At 40.6% G+C, this 20,754-nt stretch overlaps 1 protein-coding gene across 5 annotated transcripts in view; it reads right to left on the reverse strand.

Annotated features, from left to right (window-relative positions):
• The window catches only part of RYR2 (ryanodine receptor 2), an 894,209-nt gene that overhangs the window by 242,611 nt on the left and 630,844 nt on the right, over positions 1–20,754 (reverse strand). For all 5 annotated transcript variants that reach the window (XM_073241246.1, XM_073241245.1, XM_073241243.1 and 2 more), the window contains exons 30-37: positions 14,693–14,901; positions 13,892–14,244; positions 11,822–11,936; positions 10,722–10,882; positions 8,831–8,990; positions 8,353–8,439; positions 5,192–5,418; positions 222–1,026 (exon numbers count right to left, since the gene is read on the reverse strand). In XM_073241246.1, the coding sequence (XP_073097347.1) occupies positions 222–1,026; positions 5,192–5,418; positions 8,353–8,439; positions 8,831–8,990; positions 10,722–10,882; positions 11,822–11,936; positions 13,892–14,244; positions 14,693–14,901 (2,117 nt within the window). The remainder of the gene's footprint in view (positions 1–221; positions 1,027–5,191; positions 5,419–8,352; positions 8,440–8,830; positions 8,991–10,721; positions 10,883–11,821; positions 11,937–13,891; positions 14,245–14,692; positions 14,902–20,754) is intronic.

A 20,754-nucleotide genomic window follows, 5' to 3' on the forward strand; every position in this document is an offset into this window, starting at 1 on the left:
ATTAACTATTATCGATTGGAAAATCTATTAACTCCATTCAAAATGCAAGGAAATTAGACTGGCATGTCTTAAAGCACAACAAAAACTAGTTAATTTTATGAAGAACTACCATTACATAGGCACACACATACACAGATCAGAAAAAGGGTGAAGGGCAAACTTCTAAACCTTAATACTAAATGATTCTGAAATTAACTGACATCTTTTCTTTTCTTCATTACCTGCAATTTAACGGGCTCGGGCAGTTTCATTTGGAGCAGGCCTTCCTTGGGCCTCTTGCCCACTCTGGCTTCTTCCTCACCAGCTCTCTCCGACTGTGTGTCTTCCTTGCATGGCTCTTTCTCCAGCACTTCGCTCTCCTCATCTGGAGCGGCAGCTTCCTTGAACACACTGGGCTCAATCAATTGCAAAATGTGTTTCAAGTCCTCATTGTGGAAGATCCCCATGATGAGCAGGGTATAGAAAAGCTTGATGAGTGGAACAAAGAGGAACTCAGTGGTCCCTCCTACTGGGTCCCGGGCATGAAGGCTGCCCTCTTTCACAGCTTCTGTCAGCATCTGGATAGTTTTGGCCTTTAGGATGTCCAGTGGGAACTCTGGACTGTACTGGTAACACTCATTATTGATGCTTACAAAACTTGGAGAGGAAAATTGTATCCGTGGCCTGAGGGAGGTACTGAGGCCGATCCCTGGGAGGCCATGCTTTTTGTTCTCATCAGGGAAGAGGGTGATGCTTTTGGTCTCGTCCGTCATGGGCACAATGAACTCGTTGTTCATCATAAGCCTGGCAGTGGCGTAGGAGCTAAGGTGGATGTCAATCAGCAGGTCATAGTAGCCGGCACGCAGCAGACCGGGCATGTACTGGTTTTCAATGGCATAGAGGAGCTGCGGTTCATCCACATGGCTGCACAAGGCGTGGGCCACCCGGTGGTTCCCAAGGGCACAGACGGCTGAGTACAGCCGCAGCGTGTGGTAGTGGAATTTCAGCAATTCTTCCTGCTCTGTCAATTCCAAAATGTCAACGGATCTGTAGAAGGGAGGAGGAGGAGAGTGGCAAGGAGAAAGATGGAACATTTTAAAAAATTCCAAATCAGAGGATAAATCTATTTTCTTGAGGTCTGCTCCTAGACTTCAAAAGTTACAGAAAGAGACTGCTTTTTACGTTTCTATTGCATGTTTAAGGTTTTTTTATTGGAATTAAAAAAAAATACTGGCTAGACAAGTTTTCTTCCACACAGAACTTTGTGTTGAACATTCCCCAACACTGGTGCTTGGAGCTCCTTCATCCTCCATCACCCCAATGTTTAAGGCACCCCTTTCAGATGGATACTCTTAACCTGGGGACACCTCTCCTTTCAGAATTTGAGCATGCTTTGGAAAATCCTGAATCTCCTTTTCTAACCTGGCTATCCTGGTTCAAGGAGCCAGAAAACGTTGCCTTTGTTTTTCAGCTTAGCAAGGATACCATCCTTCCAGTATCTATGCTTTCTGAGTCACAGGCACTCTATTAAAAGCCACTGTGGCCGGATGGTGCACAATCATTCCAGACCCCACCTCCCAACTCTCAGAATCAGAAGCTTGGTGCATTACAAACCCAAGGCCAACGATTGCCTGGTCTGCATACATCTAGGCTTCCAGGAAACCACGTAACTGCTGCACCCAGATGTTGAACCCAGTTATTGGAAGACATCATTGAGCAAGACCCCTCCCTCAAGATGTGGTAGACAATGTTTCCCGTGTCTCAGAGAGGTTCTTCAATCTCTCAAAAGACCAGTGGTCCACTACTCCGCCAGGCTGACGGCCAAAACATGTAGTTCTGCTCAGTATAGCAACACAGAGTATCTCCACTCTGCGTTCTTATTTAAGAACACAACTTAGTTTAGTATCTAATCACTCTCAAAAAATGTCAGCTTCTAGAAACAACACATAAAGACTCTACAATCATGTTGTTGCAGCCACTCCCACTCCTTCCCCCTATTGTTGACTTCGTGATACCTTGTTCCTTCCTTTAAATACCTCCCTTCCCTACCAGGCCATGAAGTCCTTTAAGGCCAAGGTCATGTCTGTTTCATTCACCATTTTATATACAGTATCAGGAAGACAGTGGGCATTAATATGTATTTGTGTAATGAACGAATAAGAGATTTTGTAATAAGGATTTGTAGTCTACAACTCATAGCTTTATATGAGGCAAAACAAGGCCAACAAGGGCATATAACTCAATTACTAATTTAGTCTGTCTTCCCACACCAACCCTTTGTAGCAATAGTCATACTTTAATGAACTATGGCTCTTACCTGTGGGATAACAATAGAAATAACTCATTATTTTATCTGTTATTGGGACATTGCCAAGTATAAAATCCAACCCCTCCTTAGCACATACTTCACATCATCCTGTCAGTAGATATTCTTCTTCCTTCTTCCCTGAAGATGGAGCAATCTTATGTACCCTTCCTACTTTAGGCTTGACCACATGGCTTGCTTTGGCCAATAAAATCAAAGTGGACTAACATCTGCCACACGCAAAAAGAAACTCCTAAGAGGCCTGCAAGTGTCTGTTATCCTCCCTCTACATCCACCCTTGGCCATGGAAACTATCTTCCCCAGAGCAGGGCTGCCCCATTAGCCTGAGTCTCAGGGTAAGAAGGCACGTGAGCCACACTGACAGCCCATTCCTAATCTGGAGTAGAGTGGTGGTGGGCCCATGACCTCACATAACCGGAGACGGAAGTACATGTTTCTCTGCATGCCACTGGCAGTGGTGTAGGAGCTAAGGTGGCTTCTTACTGCAGTAAAGGGTAATATATTATACTCTTTAACAGTCTTGGATGGGGAAATTTCCTTCATAGTTCAGCATTATGCTTTTACTTATCAAATATGAAGGAGTATCTGTTCTGTGCTAAGCACTATGCACTGTAATATGATGATAAACTGTACAGACACTTTCCACCCTAAAGGAGTTTACTGACTACTTGGGGAAGGAAACCACCCCAAAATAGGTCAATTAAATTATGAGCTGTGATATGTGTCATGCAGGAAACAGAGAACTGACATACATCTACTACCATCCCACATTTAAAAATATTAATTATCTGCCATATTATCAGGGCATGAGAAAAAGATTCTATCCCACAACTGGATGGCACATCACTTCTGGAATCTAAATTTTGAAACTCATGAGATTTTTCTTTGGCTTCTAAGAAGCATGAACCCAATATGGAACCTGACTTAGGAACCACACAGAATGGTGTGGTGTGGATGACAGTCTGCTGATCTTACCCCTAGCTTTGTTCTTTCCCTATCCTTACCCTCTCTGCAACCTGATTCCAAGGACAATTATTTATGCATCTGTATTTCATATATTTTGGGAAACTGACTCAAATTCTTTATGGTCTATAGTGAGAGTTTAAATTATACATTCATTACATATAAACTTATCACAGATCATCAATATAAATTACTATAGCAGGTGCATATGTTGGATTTCTGTTTATGGCAGGCCAACATATTAAATTGCCATTTTAACATTCTCGGCTTAGTAAAAAGAGAGAATTTTCTCCCACCAAGGAAAACTCTTTCCCAAATGTTATGTTTCTTCTGGTGTTGAATAATTACTTTTTTTACAACATCATCAGATGCAAGATTTCAATAAAACTTTTCTCACATAAAATCGAAGTATGAAATTAAAATTTGATCATTTAAGAAGTACACAATGAATGGTGTATCTTTCTATTTATTTCATTTAATGATATGTAAACAAACACTTAATGTATGAAAAAATTCACTCATCAGATAATTTATCTTTGGATTTATTTTACAGCATCTTTTTTGAGATATAATTTATGTAATACATAATTTATCTATTTGAAAGTTATAATTCAATGGTTTTAGAATATTAGTGGAGTTGCACAACCACAAACAGAATCCAAGTTTAGAATATCTTCTAAAATCTAAAATCTCCCCAGAAGAAACCCAGCACTCATGAGCGGTCACTCCTCAGGTCCACCACCCCCACCCAACCCCAAGTAGCCACTAACCTACTTTCTCTCTCTAAAGATTTGCCTATTAAGGACTTTCATGTCAGTGTAATCCTATAATGAATGTTTTTTGCGACTGATTTCTTTAACTTAGTAGAATGTTTTTAAGGTTTATGAATTTTATAGCAAGTATCAGCACTTTCTTTCTTTTTATTGCCGAATAATATTGTGTAGATGCACCTCATGTTATTTATCCAGGCATCACTTGGTGGGCGTTTGGGTCGCCCCCCTGGTCGGCCACTAAGAGTAATAGTGCTGTGCATCTTTGTGTTAGAAAGCTTCTATGTGGTCAGGTTCTCCTTTCTCCTGAGACTATAACTAGGAGTGGAATTTATGGATCATATAATAACTCTGCATTTAGCTTTCTGAGGAACTGACAAACTGTTTTCCAATGCACAAGTTAAATTTAAAAGGTATGAAAGAAAAATGTCAAGGATGTCTAGAATAGAAAAGCAGACATAGCATCTATGATCATCTTAACATTAGAGACTTTAAATACAAGAGGACAATGAATATGTCTGTCCCTGCATCGTTTTAAGGCAGTGTTTGCCCTCAGAACATTTTAACGCTATCCTGGGCAGGAAATCTTGTTCCAAATCTTAGAAACATCTCCTTACTGTTAATGAGCCTACTAAAATGAAATTCACTGCAATTTAATCAGTGATAACTTGGAAAAAGTGAAAATCATAAAGAAAGCTACCTTTGAGTGTTTATGGCACTCTATATTATTACCATGACTGTCTAGAATGCATATAAACTTGTTTCCAAAGCCCTCCACACATTTTCACAATTTTCTTTCCTTAATGACGTCCAGTTTCAGTTTTTCCATCAAATAAAGGGTTGAATGAGGTGCTTTCTGTCTCCCAGCTCTGCAACACTGTACCCCTGTGCTGCATCCTAAGTCAGAGTGCAGCCATAGCTGTCTGACTGCTCTCTTGCTGTTGTCATAAGGAAAAGAAGAGTGAGGAAAGAAATGATATACTGTCACTTCGCCTTTTCAACTGCAGTATGATAACTGTGTTTCAGTAAAGAAGTGGCTGAGAAATAGGTTTAAACTTGGAATATGTGAAATATGGTCTCCATGGCCCCAGGAAATTAAACACCTTAAACCTCATTTTGCTTCCCCGGCACCACTCCGGGCCCCTGGGCTGACCTGTTCTCCTCTGGGATGTGAAGGGACATGAACTGCAGAGGATCCAAACACTGCACCAGCCAACCTTGGCGCTCACTTATTCGAGAGACATCCACCTTCAGGAACTGGTTGGGCATTCTGCTCCACAGCACGTGAGACAGAAACTGCACGTGGAGACGCGGAGGACACTGTGGCACAGGGTTTTTGTGCTCGCTCTTGAATAAACCCGCTGAAAGAGGCATCACATTCTAGAAATGGGGAAGAGAAAAAGAATCAACCTACCACACCCCTTGGTGAGGATACAACAATGACTGCAGTTGTGCACAGGAAAAGATGATGGAAATGAGATGCACTACAAGTTGAGCAAAGTCAATACAAGAAACAACAAGGAATTAGGTTGAAGAGCTCCTGAGAGGACAGAGGAGAAAATACACCTATTTTCAGGGCAGGCATGCAGGTTTGGGGATGTTTCTTTCCCATATACTCCCCGGCACACCGAGATAACAGCATCTCCTTCATATCTGCTTGCTGAGCTGGGCTGCTAGGGATAATCTGGCCAGCCTTTCTCACTGCTTTCAGTCCCAGACTTCTGGAAGCCCTCTCTCCCTCTGTCTCTGTATCTGAAGCTCTCTGTCTCTCTTTCTCTCTCTGTCCCTCATTGTCCTTCTCTGTCACCCACTTCCTCCTTACACTACCCACTTACTCATCACCAGTTTTATCAGCTTTTCACAACCAGCATATACTAGAGATAGATCAACAGATAAACCGGACTATCAAAGAAGAAAACAGAATTAACTATGCATTAACCAACACCATTTATTTGTCCTTCATTTTCCTCCACCTCTGGTGTGTATCTGTAGCCTTCCCAGTTCCTTCAGTCTGGTCTCAGGCCAGGAGAGGTCTCTGCCAAAGCTCCCTCATTCATTTGTGACCTTGACACCACCCCGCCAGCCTGTTATGGGCCACAGGAAAATGACCTCATCTGTGCACATTGCCTTCAGTTCTTCCCTTTCCTCCAGAGCCTCCCCTACTGCATACTTCAGACAGCCTCACCCCCAAGCTACCTCCCCATTCTCATCTGCTCATGGGGAAAAAGAGAAAATAAAAGCCAGGCAGTGTTTTAGGCATAGCATGAACAAAGCACACAAAATCTCTCCTCTCATACAGCTTCCTTTTTTTTTATTGGAGACATTAAATACACAAAATCAAAAAGTAAACTAAATAGTATACTAGAGAAGAAGTCATAGGGAAAAAAATAAAATATAAACAGATTAGGAAGACCAGAACGTAGGGCATCAGTTATAAATAGGGTGGTCAGAATTGGTGTCACTGAGAAGGTGACATTTAAAGAAAGGCCCAAAGGAGAAGAGCCATGTGGATATACAGGGATAAAATTTACATGTGGAGGCAACAATCTGTGCAAAGAACCTGAGGAGAAAGTTTGCCTGGCAAGTTGGAGGAAGATGTGGCAGCCAGTGTGCCTGGAGCAGAGGAGGGGAGAACAGTAGGAGATGGGGTCAGAGATGCTGTGCACTTGTTTAGGGTTGAGAGCCATTGTAAGACCTCTGATGTTTTACTCTCAGAGAAAGAAATGGGTTTCTAGGGCTTTGAGCAGTGGAAGGATATAATCTGATTCATATTTTAAAGCAGTGACAGTCACTCATATTGTCGTCTGAGAAATAAATGGGCAGGGATGAATTAAGGAAACCCCACTAGGAGGCCACTGAAGTAACCCAGATGAGAAACAACACTGAGGAGCATGAGTATGGCGTTCAGCAGGAGTGTGGAGAGAGGTCAGAAACGGAGGATTTTCTGGCGGATGGAAATGGGATGTGACTGTACAGGAGGAAGGTCAGGGTGACTCCAGGTGTGGAGCCTGAGCAACTGGTTTTGCTATCAACTGGCACGGAGAAGACTGGAGGTCAGGCAAGTAAGGAGGTGGTAACTGACAGACAGCAGGCCAGTTTACAAAGGCAGAGACTGAGCTCACAGGCTTAAGGAACATGCACAAGGTCACTGAGCCAGCATGATAAAACCATCTACTATATTCACTCTATGTGCATATGGCATCTCAATTTTTACAATCACAAAACTCAGTTCAGTTGCCTTCCCTGAATTTCAGTAGGCTCTTCTGGCTGTTGTATTTGCATCCCTTATTTGTCCAACCTAAAAATTTAAATTAATCCTTGATTCTTCATTCTTGAGCACCTGAATTCACCAACAAATCCTACTAATCCAATTCCTGGTCAAATTCTACTTATCTCTCCTGTAAAACATCTTCTTACTTACTATTCTCTCTCCCTTATGACTTCCATGCCCATCACTATCTTCTCCCATGTAGACAGAATTAAAGCGTGGATACCTAACTGTTCCTGAGTGCTCTCATTCTCGTGAGCATAGATTTCTCCACATTACTACTAACACATTTTTGCAAAAGAGGGTTGATTATACTCAATTCCATGCTTAAATTTCCAGTGCTTTGCCAGTGTCTATGGAATAGGTGCCTACTTCTTAGCATGGCATCCAAAGCCTTTCAACTTGGACTTGGTCTGCCTTCTATACATATTAATCTTCGGCCACATCCTGGAAGGCAGACTTTGCTACAATCACATTGAATTCTTTAACTTTCATCAACATTCACGATTACATATTTTTGCTTTCTCTCGCCCCCTGTCTAGAATGTCCTGTCCTAGTAAATGTACTGAGACCTCCTACTCAACAGTTGACAATCAACCTAAATGCTACTTGTTCTTTTTGCTTTACCTGACCCACCCTTTCCAGCTTAGCTGCCCTTTCATTCCTGCTCCCAGAGTATTCTATGCTGTCACCATTCTAGCACTCACCATAATGCAGCATAGCCTCTGGTCTACAAGCCTATTTGCCAGCTCATCTGTGTGTTCAACAATTACTAAGCTATACGTAATTTGGCATTTCTGTTCTGCAGAAGCCTAGTTTTACTGAATAATATATGATGGCCAAAGAGAAATCCTTCTAATGAACTATGTTACCCTAGTGACTGTAAAGAGATAACAGACTTTTCAAATATGGCACATTTCTTTTAAAGAATGCTTTATGTGATTAACATCAGTGCTAATAAAATACTGACTTCATCTAAAAAGAAGTAAATGCTATTCCCTAATAGAAAAATGACCCAAGTATAATACTAATAATGTCTTTCTTACCTTTATTCTCCCCAACTCAAACTGAAAAACATTGGGACTTGTAGCTTGGGCAAAAACAGCAGGAAATAATTTTGTACTTGGCTCCACCTTAAACAAACAAGTGAATTTAAGAATATTAGTTAAAGGAAGGGGCACAAAGAAAAAAAAACATTTTCTTCCTAACAACTAAGGTAACACTTTACAGAAGGGCACCAGAGGTATTTCCTTCCTCTCGTATGGATGTCCTCTTTCAAAAGTTCTCATATATTTTATTTCACTACTATGTGAACATTTTTGGATGACCATACTGTTTATTCTGAAGGGCTAATGGCACTGTTATTATTCAAATAGGTAAAAAAATATGACATTAACTCATTTCTGTTTCCATTTTCTTCTAATTTTGAACTTACTTTTTGGTCTTACAAAATGCACCTTCGCCTCACAGGGATGAAAGGATTTCTTCCTCCCTAGGCGCGCCAGGCCATCATCCCCCACACACCTGATAGTACGTGCTCAGCTCCTTGCTGTTGGCAGTGAAAGTCAGCAGCCCGCTGGCAGCGTCCACCACGCAGCCAATCTCCAGGCCATTATTATTGCGTCCTTGCCCGGGACTCATGCTCTCGCCTGCACACACCATGTAGCAATTGCTGCGTTTGATGCTGAATTTCAAAACAACATTTTTATCTTTGTACGACCAGAGGTATGATAGAAAGCATGTATATTTTGCAAACTAAACCTAGATTATGCTGCGCAAGCAACAAGCTCATGCTGTAATGGGAGAGGTGCACGATGGGCCCGACTCTGTGATCCTGAGCAAAATGCCGTGGACGTCAGTGGATGTTCTGAATCGGGGATTACCCGGCTGTACACTTCACACCTAATGGAGACAGGTCACTAAGTTGGAACCAAGTAAGAACTGACCTGCACCTTCCCTCCAAAGACTCAAACCAAACTGCACCTTCTTCAGAGGTTCAAAAAAGTTTAACCACTTAATTAATAATCATCCAGATTCATCATTTTCACTCTTAGAGGTTTTATTTTGCTTTTAACTACTTGTTCTGAGATGAGAAGCATTCATTTCCCAACACTGTCAAAGTCCTTAAGCAAATTCTCTGTGAGCAATCAGTGGCTCAATGTTTTTGAAATTTGGCTGACAAAATTTTGCCCGTTATGGACAATTCCCAGTGATCTGTTATGAGAGACAGACTTTGCTACAATGCACACAAAATCAGTGATATAATGACAACTCCCCCACAAAATCAGTGATATAATGACAACTCCCCCTCTGAGCTTCTCTCTCCCCAAAACCTTTACCAGATAGTAATAAACTGAAGTAATTTGAGACAGAAAATATCTGAATAATCAAATTGGCTGTGTTTCTTTGCATTACTTATGTAAGACTCAACAACCCTTCACTTAGCCTCTATGTCCTATTACCAAAGTCATTTATTAGGTATCCTAAATTGCATTGCTTCCTTATATTTTCTGAAAATCTAATGTGTCCCCCAAGAATACTGCCAGAAACAGTGGGTTTGCAGGCCCCACACTGGTATAAAGCACTCTTCACTGGAGGCATCTGCTAGGCCCACTGTCTCAAGGGCTAAGTTCAAGTATTTCAAGTGTTAAAACCTGGAGGCAGGAGAGTGAGCTTCCAGTCACCAACCATGACGGTGCAGGTATAAAAGAAAAGCAACATTATGGAGACCGTTTTCTGTGAGACCTGTCACAGCAGATCAGAGAGGATGCATGGGCACAGAAGGCAGATGCAAGGGGCCAGATCTTCTCCTGTCTTAGTGTGCAAGGAAGATAGCCTTCTTCACTTTTTTGAAGGTTTGGTTTGAGTTTGGCTTGTTTTACAAATGAAAAAGGATGGCACAGAAATTGTAACTGACTTACCCAAAGCCACACAGCAAGTCAATGGCAAAGCTGAGGAAAGAACCCACTAGTCCTCAGTCTGAGTTCAAACGTGTCCACTTGGTCTAAACTACTAGCCCAGCTTGTCTTCACATTTTTCTCCCCACCACATAAACAGTGCCCAAGATACATACTGGACCACATGCGAGAAGCCTACATTCACCCATCTCGAATTCCTAAAGCAAAGGCTAAGTAGGGGTAACCCAGGTTACAATGTCCCCTGAAGGGATATGTGATCGTTACCCAAAAAGAATACACTTCTCTGACTTTATATGGTTTTTCACTTTTAATACATTGAGATTCCTTACTGACTTGTATGAGTAATAAAAAGGACACTGACACAAAAGGTTGGGTGATATTGTTCCTATAAATGGAATACTATCCTGGACATGAAATCCAAAGGAAAAAACCAGAAACTTAAATTTATCCATATTTTTATCAGATGTCATTCATGTAGAAAATTGAGGAAAACCAACCTTTCATGCACTTTTCCTTTCTCATCTCCAAGAGTAACAGTTACTGTACGAACTCTGTCCAAGTCAAAGCCTGCATCATACTGATGGAAATCTGAGGTAATCCAGCCTACCCAGACATTAGCAGGTTCTTGTCCGGGAAAGATTCTCACTGAGTAATAGTACTGTCAAGATAGCAAAGCCAAGTGTTGGTGAAGTAAAAAGATACACAACTTTGATTTGCAACGTCCCTGAATTGTGAAGAACACATTTCATTGTTTAAAATCATTTGGCTGAATTAAAAAGTCATAGGTATACAGGATTGACACAATAAAATAAGATCCTGAATTGAAATAATGGGGAAAAGAGAAAAGACTATCTGAGCAAACACACTAAATAATTTGAGGCTTTTTATACTCCCAGGCATGTGGGTAAGCACGTGTATCTACATAGTCCATTTATGTAATAAATCAGTAATCCTTTAGGCAGAGAAGCTTCAAATTCTTCAGCCTTACACAGTACACTAATCTATGCTAGTTTTTATACCTGTCATCATCTCTTTGAATATGCTCTGTCTTTCCTACCACTAATGTACAATATTTTTACTTTAAAATCACTTTAAAAATAGTTCACACCTAATATGTGAAAATCAAGCTCAAACATCGGGGCACTCTACAAGGATTATAGCTATATATTATATATATTTTTTTATTTTTTCCATTTGGAATTTTAAGAGAAACTGTTTTGAAACATTTTTTTTTGAAATGGCAGACAGCCAAACTTGACCTCTAACAAAATTGAATAAATGATCTTTTTAGATATATGACTAAAATAAATGAAATTACAAGTACTTGGAAAAATTATGGCAAATCATGATTGTGCCAAGAAAGGGACACTAAAATGAGGATTAAGAGTGCCATTGGGATGTATGTCCTAAAAAAGCTCTCCCTGCATATTAGACATCAGAATATACTGTATTTTTCAAATTTTCAGTCCCCAAAATACAAATAAATAGTTATTTTTAAATAAGCTGGCTAAGTATAAAGAATCAAAGTGAACTCTTTGAAATGTAAAGCATAATCACTGACAAATACAAACAAATGGCAAAAGCTGCAACCTCATACCGTGGACGTTTGCATCAAGTAGTCATAGTCATCCCGATCATCTGCAAGGACATCTTCAGTGAGTCTTGCAGAATGGCTTGTGCTGTAATCTGGCTTTGTTCTTCTAAGCAGAAATCTGAAATATAGGACTAGGAATAAGCAACATTATAATGTTCCATCTACTTTGAAACATGAGCATATAACTAGTTTTGTAGACTGGTCCTCCACCAGTATGACTTTGCTCCCTGGAAATACCTGGAGATGTTTTTGGTTGTCACAGTCAGCAAGTGTGCCACTGGCCTGTAGGGTGGAGGCCAGCAAGGCTGCTAAAGATCCTTCAGTGCACAGGGCAGTCTCTCACAACAAATAGCTATCTGATGCAGAATGTCAATCATGTTCAGGCTGAGAAATTAGGATTTAGTGCAAGAAAGGATGCTACAATAACTTCCCCTGTTGTCTATAAAACAAACCACTTAGAGGGAATGCTCCTTAAGTTTCAACCAAGAGTGTAAACACAGATATCTTAAACACTAACTCTTGGGAGAAAACACTTGCAAATTATATCTATGATAAGGGGTTAATACCTAGGACAAATAAGAACTAAAACTCAACAACCCAATTAAAAAATAGGCAAAAAATTGAACAGACATTTCCCCAAAGATGACTTGCAAATGACCAACAAGCCTATGAAAAGATGCTCAATATCACTAACCATTAGGGAAATGCAAGTCAAAACCACATTGAGATATCATTAGGTTGCCCCATTAGGATGGCCAGTGTGAAAAAAACAGATACAAGGGTTGACAACGGTGTGGAGAAACTGGGACCCTTGTGCAGTGCTGGTGGGAAGGTAAAATGGTGCAACTGTTCTGGAAAACAACATAAAGATTCCTCAAAAACTTTAGAAACAGAACTACCAGCAATCCAGCCCTCGGTATATAGCCTAAAGAATTTAAAGTATGGTTGTGAAAATATATTTGAACACCCATGTTCATAATAACACTATTCAAAATTTCTAAGAGGTGGAATCAGCCCAGATGTCCATCGTGCATTAGCAGATTAAACAAAAATAATGTACAGACATACAATGGGATATTATTCAGCCCAAAAAAGAAAGGATTTTTGTGACACATGTTATAATATGTATGAACCTTTAGGTCATTACATCAAGTGAGATAAGTCAGTCACAGAAACACAAATACAATATGATTTCACTTATATAAGGGATCTAAAGTAGTCAAATTCAGAGAAATGAAAAGTAGAAGGGTGATTACCAGCAGCTGCGGGAAGGTGGAAAAGGAGAGTTGTTTAATGGCATGAGAGTTTCAATTTTGGGAGATGAAAAGTTCTGGAGATCCGTTTTACAACAATGTCAATATATTGAACACTACTGAGCAGTACACTTAAAAGGGTGAAGGTGGTAAATTTCATAAAATGTTTTTACCACAGTTAAAAAAAAATGTTCAAAAAAGTAACTCTTGTGACAGATTATGTCTGTGGTGTTGAGAACCCCCAGGCCCCACATGGTGTCACTTTTGCTAGGCCAGGTCACCAAACCACGGCCGAATACTTCATTGCAATTGCCCCCACAAACACAGTCTGTTAGGGATTTTCTGGTCAGCATCACTGATAAGATCATCTGTCAATGAGCCTGTCCATCTGCCCTAAAAGAAGATGGGCTGACCTGCATTATAAGACCCCCTGCTCTTCCCCTAAAGAAAGTGACCTGGCCTGAAAGTGACAACCCCTTCTTTGCTTTTGCTACCAACTTTGCCCCACCCCACTGTCTATACAAACCTTCCATTCTGTACAATTCCTCAGAGCATCTCTCTACCTCTTAGAGGGGATGCTGCCCACTCATGAATCACTTAATAAAGCCCAGTAGAGCTTCAAATTTACTTGGATGAATTTTGTTTTTTAACAATGGTTACAAATTAGATGACAGTTTGCTTTATTGTCCCCTGTAGAATCCTTTGTACATAAAGAAGGAGGAGAGAGAACAGATGGATGCTGGGAAGTCAATCAGCCTCTACAGTAACCATCCCCATATAATAACTATGGATTTAAAAGCATTTTGCATATATCAGTGACCTTTGTTTCAGACGAGAGGGCTTTTCCTGAGCATAATCTTTGTGGTTATTAAACTCTGCTTTTGTAGCTTCTTTGTCTTTGTCTCCCCGATCGGGCACCAGATGGCCGTGCGCCGTCTTCATGAGAACCTCAAAGTCGGAATCTGCATCATAATCCTCCAAGTCACTCTTGGGCCCAAAGAGACCAGCACCAGGGAGCCCACCAGCCGCAGCCCTGGAGAAGACCTCTGCACACTCGATGGGCATGCTCAGGCGGTAAAACATGAGGTCAGTGCTGCTGTCCTGAGAACCAAAGGACTTCTGCGTGACCTTCAAACATGGGGAACTGTCAATGGTGCCGTCAATTCTGGTCACCTAGCAAATGAAGAAGTGACAGTGCAAATTCTGATCATTGCTGATTTCTTGATTCTAAAGATGACTGAAGCATATCATGCCTTTAAAACCCAAACACAGCCAACAGGTGGCATAACTGTGTAAATGAGGTGACCAGACACAGGGAGGACTGTGTTACAGACATATTCATAGTTCTGTTTCTAGCTCAAAAGATAGTTTGGGAAACTCACACCAGAAATATATATATGTTCAGATTGATCCTAACATTGTCTGTTATAAAAAGAGGATTAATTACTTTAATCAATCTAATCAGCTACTCATAAACTACCTAAAAGCAGAGGCTAATCTTATGCTTAGATGCCACCACCGTGTAACACTCAGGGCCACTGTTTTAAGTGACAATAACTGCCCAAGTAGGAATTCCACCCCTGATTTTTGGCAATGGTCTGAATTTAAAGGAATAGCAAACCTCAATATGTTCATGGTTTGACGGAACTTGGAGAAACTGAGGAAGCCTCTTGCTTAGCCACATGGTAATATCCCTGTTTGTATTAACAGCAAATGGTTCATAGCCCTCTTGTAAGCCACAGATGGTGAAATACTTCAAGGTGCTCACATCCTTTCCAAAGTTCATCCTGCCCACTTGAGCCACTCCAAGGCTACATACAGGAATGAATCCTGGGAAGAAAAAAAAATCAAAATCTTCAGTATCATTAGTGTCAGATCCCTCTAGTGAAGAATCACCAAAAGCCCTGCTCCAAAACCCTTGTCTTTGTAAGAGACATCGCCCTGAAATGAAAACCATAGTGTCATAAAGAGACCGCTGACATCAATATTAAATATAAGGGTCTGATGGCCAGTATTTGATCTTGGCATCATAATGTACTAAGGGAGTACCTGGATAAGCCCCTTCTTTCATCCCGGACTTCTGTAAGATGAGATGACTTGTAAGCAGTACCTAGTCCTCCGAGATCTTAGGATGTACAATCCATCACAGGGGAGATCTCCATCCTACAGCCTCCTAGCTCAGGAGTGCACAGAACTCTCTTACAGGGGGAAGGTGAGAAAAAAGCGCCCAAGTGCACTGATGCTTTTCCATCCAGCTAAAGAGCTTAAAATGTATGAACAGCCCTAGCTATACATTTCTTTACACATAACTCAAGGGAAAAATAATTAGAGGCAACATTTTTAAAGGTTTTCACTCACTGATAGCTGCTTTGGATCTCTGAAGAGAGTTTTGTCTCTTTTTTCTGGGTTCACCAGAGCTAAGCATGGAAATATATAGAAATAAACATTCAGAAGCAGATAAAATACTATTGAAACCCCTCCATCTGTCCCTTTCCCTTTGATGTCATTACTATTGTAGATTAAGCAGGGAAATGCATATCTAACCTAAATAATTAAGATCTGAAATCCAAGACTATGTTAAAGTAAACAAGAAAGTAAATCAAAAGCAATAGCAATGAGCAACAGGGGGAGAAAAAACAAACTTTCCATAGCCAACCTAATGTGTGACAGGGTGTCTTGCCCGAGAGTTTCAGCCACGAGCAAGTTTGCTAGGAATTCAGTGAGACCAAGAAATGACAACGGAATGTTCTTGGAGTAACAGGGTTTATACCTGGCATTATGCTCCCAGTAGTAGGTTGAGCACTAGAATCGTGTCTGTATCCAACACTCTGCAGGTCTGTAAACCACCTCTGTCTCTGCCTCCATGCAGAGCACTGGGCAGAGCTCTTTATATAGTGGCTCAGTGAATAATGGCTTATTGCCTACAGATGTAGAAACAGTGGCCTAGCAGTAGGCCAGTTACAGCATCAAGTACTTTAGGTTCAGGTGAGGATCCTGGCCATAGGAATTTCCATTTTCTCTACAAAGGGCTAGTACATCTTTCCACTATTAAATTAAAAGAGGAAATTAATATTAATTCTGTTAATGGTTTCTCAGAGTTCTTTGGAATCAACTGCCTTTGGCAGGGGGATGAGATGACGCTTTTTAGTGGGGGAGGATGTTTGTGTATTTTTCATTTCTTTCTTTAATATTTCACCCAAAAGTCCAGGAGGTCAGCACAAAAAACAAGGTCAATATTAGAATGCAGACTGCAAATTAGAGTATCTAACTTATACATAGAAAAAGCAGCAGATCCTAATAATAAGCGAATAATTTTCTACCATTTTGATTTGTACTTCTTCCCTTGTTGAAATTAGTGGCAGTAAAACCAATATATAACTTTCAAAATTGCACAAGCTAATATAAAATCATCCACTGATTCATAATAATTTCACCCAGGTTGTATTCATCAATATAAATGGCTGCATAACTGTGCTACCAATCAGGAACTGAGAACACATCCAGCTGGGTTCAAGTAACTGTGAATGATAAGTTTCTAGTTAAAACTAAACCCCACAGCAGCATTTGCAGCCATGACAACTCTTGAAGCAGTAATCAAGGGAGTTTATTTTTAATAAGGGTCCCCAAAGGGAATCAAAGAGAAGGCTTGAATAGAAACAACAGATTCGAGACAACTTACACTACATTTGCACAAATTGGCAAACCTAACATCTCTGACATAAATGAGGGGGTACCAACATAAAAACATCTCTTCAGATTCTTCCAATTTATTTCTTTCTAGCCACTTTATATAGAAGGAGTTCCTACCATAAAAACAAAGCTGTTGGCATAGCTGATCTGTGAGTGTTTGTTGTATTAATATCAGAACTTTTCTGTACATTTGAAATATTTTCATTTAAAAAGTCAAGTTAACTGGGGGTGTGCACAAAGATTCATGTTATAAGCTGTTCACTATAGCTCAGTTTACAGTCATAGAATATTCTTTGGACAACAAATATGGTTTTTTCTTGACATGGAATACTATTCAGCCTTTGAAAATGTGGTTTACATAGGAAAATATTCACAAAAGTTTCATTAATACATAAGTATTATTTGAAGAAAGACTGATATAATTCATGGTTTATTTTTAAAGATGGGAAAAGACCAGAAGGTTTTTTTTATCAAAAAAGTTTCAGAGTGGCTCTCTCCTCTGGAAGTGGTGGCATGAGTAGGTCAGTGGGAATCTCCCCCAAAAACATATATACTTTTGAAAATTCAACAAATACAACTAATCCTAAAAGAGAGACCAGAAGACACAGGACAACAGCCAGACTACATCCACACATGCGAGAACCCAGCACCTGGTGAAAGGGGTAAGATACAAGACCCGGCCCAGCAGGACCCCAGCACCCTTCACCCAAGCTCCCAGCGGGAGGAGAGGAGTCGGAGCAGGGAAGGAGAGGGAGCCCAGGACTGCTAATCACCCAGCCCTAGCCATCCACACCAGAGCACAGACACAGTGCATGTGTGGGATGCTGGAAACTAGGGAAGCAGGACAGTAAGAACTGTGAGCGGGTCACACAGCCGGCACCCTTGGGACAAAGAAAAGTAAGTGCTTTTTGAAAGTCTTAAAGGGACAGGGACCCCACAGCTGGACGGAAGCATCCCGGGTCACAGTCCAGCATCTGGGAATCCGGGGAACTCCGGGCTCACTAACCCCCTGGGCAACTGCTCTGAGACCCCTCACAAAGGTAAACAGCCAAACAGCCCCCTGTCCATTACCCCTCAAGGGCCCCACCATAGCAGAGAGCAGCCTGAGGCTGGTCACACTCACAGCAAGGGAGCTTCCTCCATACCAGCCGGGCAAGATACAGAGACACAGTCTATATGCAATTGCCCAACACAAGCCACTAGGGGTTGCAGTTGTCCCAGTAAAGAAAGGCCAGGAGTGAATGGAAAGTCTTGGCTCTCCCAGCTGTCAGATGAGTCAATAGCTCACCATTGCACCTATCAACATGAAAAGGCAAAAAAATTTGATCCAGAAAAGACTAACCCTGACAGTTTCGACATCTTCTACATCTTCCCTGAGAAGGAACATGGGGAGATAGATTTAACCTGTCTTCCTGAAAAAGAATTCAAAACAAAGTCATAACCATGCTGATGGACTTGCAGAGAAATATGCAAGAACTAAGGAGGGAGAATACAGAAATAAAACAAGCTCTGGAAGGACTTCAAAACAGAATGGATGAGACACAAGAGACCATTAATGGACTAGAAAACAGAGAACAAGAACATAGAGAGGCTGATGCAGAGAGAGATAAAAGGATCTCCAGGAATGAAAGAACTTTAAGAGAACTGTGTGACCAATTGAAACGGAACAATATCCGCATTAGAGGGGTACCAGAAGAAGAAGAGAGAGAGAGAGATACAAAGGGTCTTTGAAGAAATAATTGCTGAAAACTTCTCCAAACTAGGGAAGGAAATGGCCTCTCAGACCGCAGAGGTACACAGAAATCCCATGACAAGGGATCCAAGGAGGGCAACACCAAGACACATAATAATTAAAATGGCAAAGATCAAAGACAAGGACAAAGTATTAAAGGCAGCCAGAGAGAAATAAAAGGTCACCTACAAAGGAAAACCCATCAGGCTATCATCAGAATTCTCAACAGAAACCCTACAGGCCAGAAGAGAATGACATGATATGCTTAATGCCATGAAACAGAAGGGCCTCAAACCAATATTACTGTATCCAGCACGATTATCACTTAAATATGAAGGAGGGATTAAACAATTCCCAGACAAGCAAAAGTTGAGGGAATTTGCCTCCCACAAACCACCTCTACAGGGCATCTTACAGGGACTGCTGTAGATGGGAGAACTCCTAAAAAGAGCACAGAACAAAATCCCCAACATATGAGAAAGGAGGAGGAGGAATAAGAAGGTGGAGAAATAAAGAATCATCAGACTGTGTTTATAACAGCTCAATAAGTGAGTTAAGATAGACAGTAAGATAGTAAAGAAGCTAACCTTGAACCTTTGGTAACCACAAATCTAAAGCCTGCAATAGCAATAAGTACATACCTTTCAATAATCACCCTAAATGTAAATGGACGGAATGAACCCATCAAAAAACACAGAGTAATAGAATGGATAAAAAAGCAAGACACATCCATATGCTGCTTACAAGAGACTCACCTCAAACCCAAAGACATGCACAGACTTAAAGTCAAGGGATAGAAAAAGATATTTCATGCAAACAACAGAGAGAAAAAAGCAGGTGTTGCAGTACTACTATCAGAGAAAATAGACTTCAAAATAAAGACAGTAAAAAAAGATAAAGAAGGACATTACATAATGATAAAGGGCTCAGTCCAATAATAGGATATAACCATTCTAAATATACATGCAGCCAATACAGGAGCACCAACATATGTGAAACAAATACTAACAGAATTAAAGGAGGAAATAGAATGCAATGCACTCATTCTGGGAGACTTCAACACACCACTCACTCCATAGGACAGATCCACAAGCTAGAAAATAAGTAAGGACACAGAGGTACTGAACAACACACTAGAACAGATGGGCCTAATAGATATCTACAGAACTGTACATCCAAAAGCAACAGGATACACATTCTTCTCAAGTGCACATGGAACATTCTCCAGAATAGACCACATACTAGGCCACAAAAAGAGCCTCAGTAAATTCCAAAAGATTGAAATCCTACCAACCAACTTTTCAGACCACAAAGGCATAAAACTAGAAATAAACAGTACAAAGAAAGCAAAAAGGCTCACAAACACCTGGAGGCTTAACAACACGCTCCTAAATAATCAGTGGATCAATGACCAAATCAAAATGGAGATCCAGCAATATATGGAAACAAACAACAACACAAAGCCCCAACTACTGTGGGATACAGCGAAAGCAGTCTTAAGAGAAAAGTATATAGCAATCCAGGCATATTTAAAGAAGGAAGAACAATCCCAAATGAAAGGTCTAATGTCACAATTATCGAAACTGGAAAAAGAAGAACAAAAGAGGCCTAAGGTCAGCAGAAGGTGGGACATAATAATGATCAGAGAATAAATAAATAAAATCGAGAAGAATAAAACAAAAGTAAAAATCAATGAAAGCAAGAACTAGTTCTTCGAGAAAATAAACAAAATAGATAAGCCTCTAGCGAGACTTATTAGGAGGAAAAGAGAGTCAACACAAATCAACAGAATCAGAAACGAGAAAGGAAAAATCACAACGGACCCCACAGAACTACAAAGAATTCTTAGAGAGTACTATGAAAACCTATATGCTAATAAGCTGGGAAACCTGGGAGAAATGGGCGACTTCCTAGAAAAATACAACTGTACAAGACTGACCCAGAAAGAAACAGAAAATCTAAACAGACCAATTACCAGCAACAAAATTGAAGCGGTAATCAAAAAGCTACCAAATGACAAATCCCCCAGGGCAGATGGATTTACCTCGGAATTTTATCAGACATACAGGGAAGACATAATACCTATTCTCCTCAAAGTTTTCCAAAAAGTAGAAGAGGAGGGAATACTCCCAAACTCATTCTATGAAGCCAACATCACCCTAATACCAAAACCAGGCAAAGACCCCAAAAAAAAGAAAACTACAGCCCAATATCCCTGATGAACGTAGATTCAAAAATACTCAACAAAATATTAGCAAACC

The sequence above is a fragment of the Manis javanica genome, chromosome 7, assembly GCF_040802235.1.
Source record: "Manis javanica isolate MJ-LG chromosome 7, MJ_LKY, whole genome shotgun sequence".
NCBI lineage: Eukaryota > Metazoa > Chordata > Mammalia > Pholidota > Manidae > Manis > Manis javanica.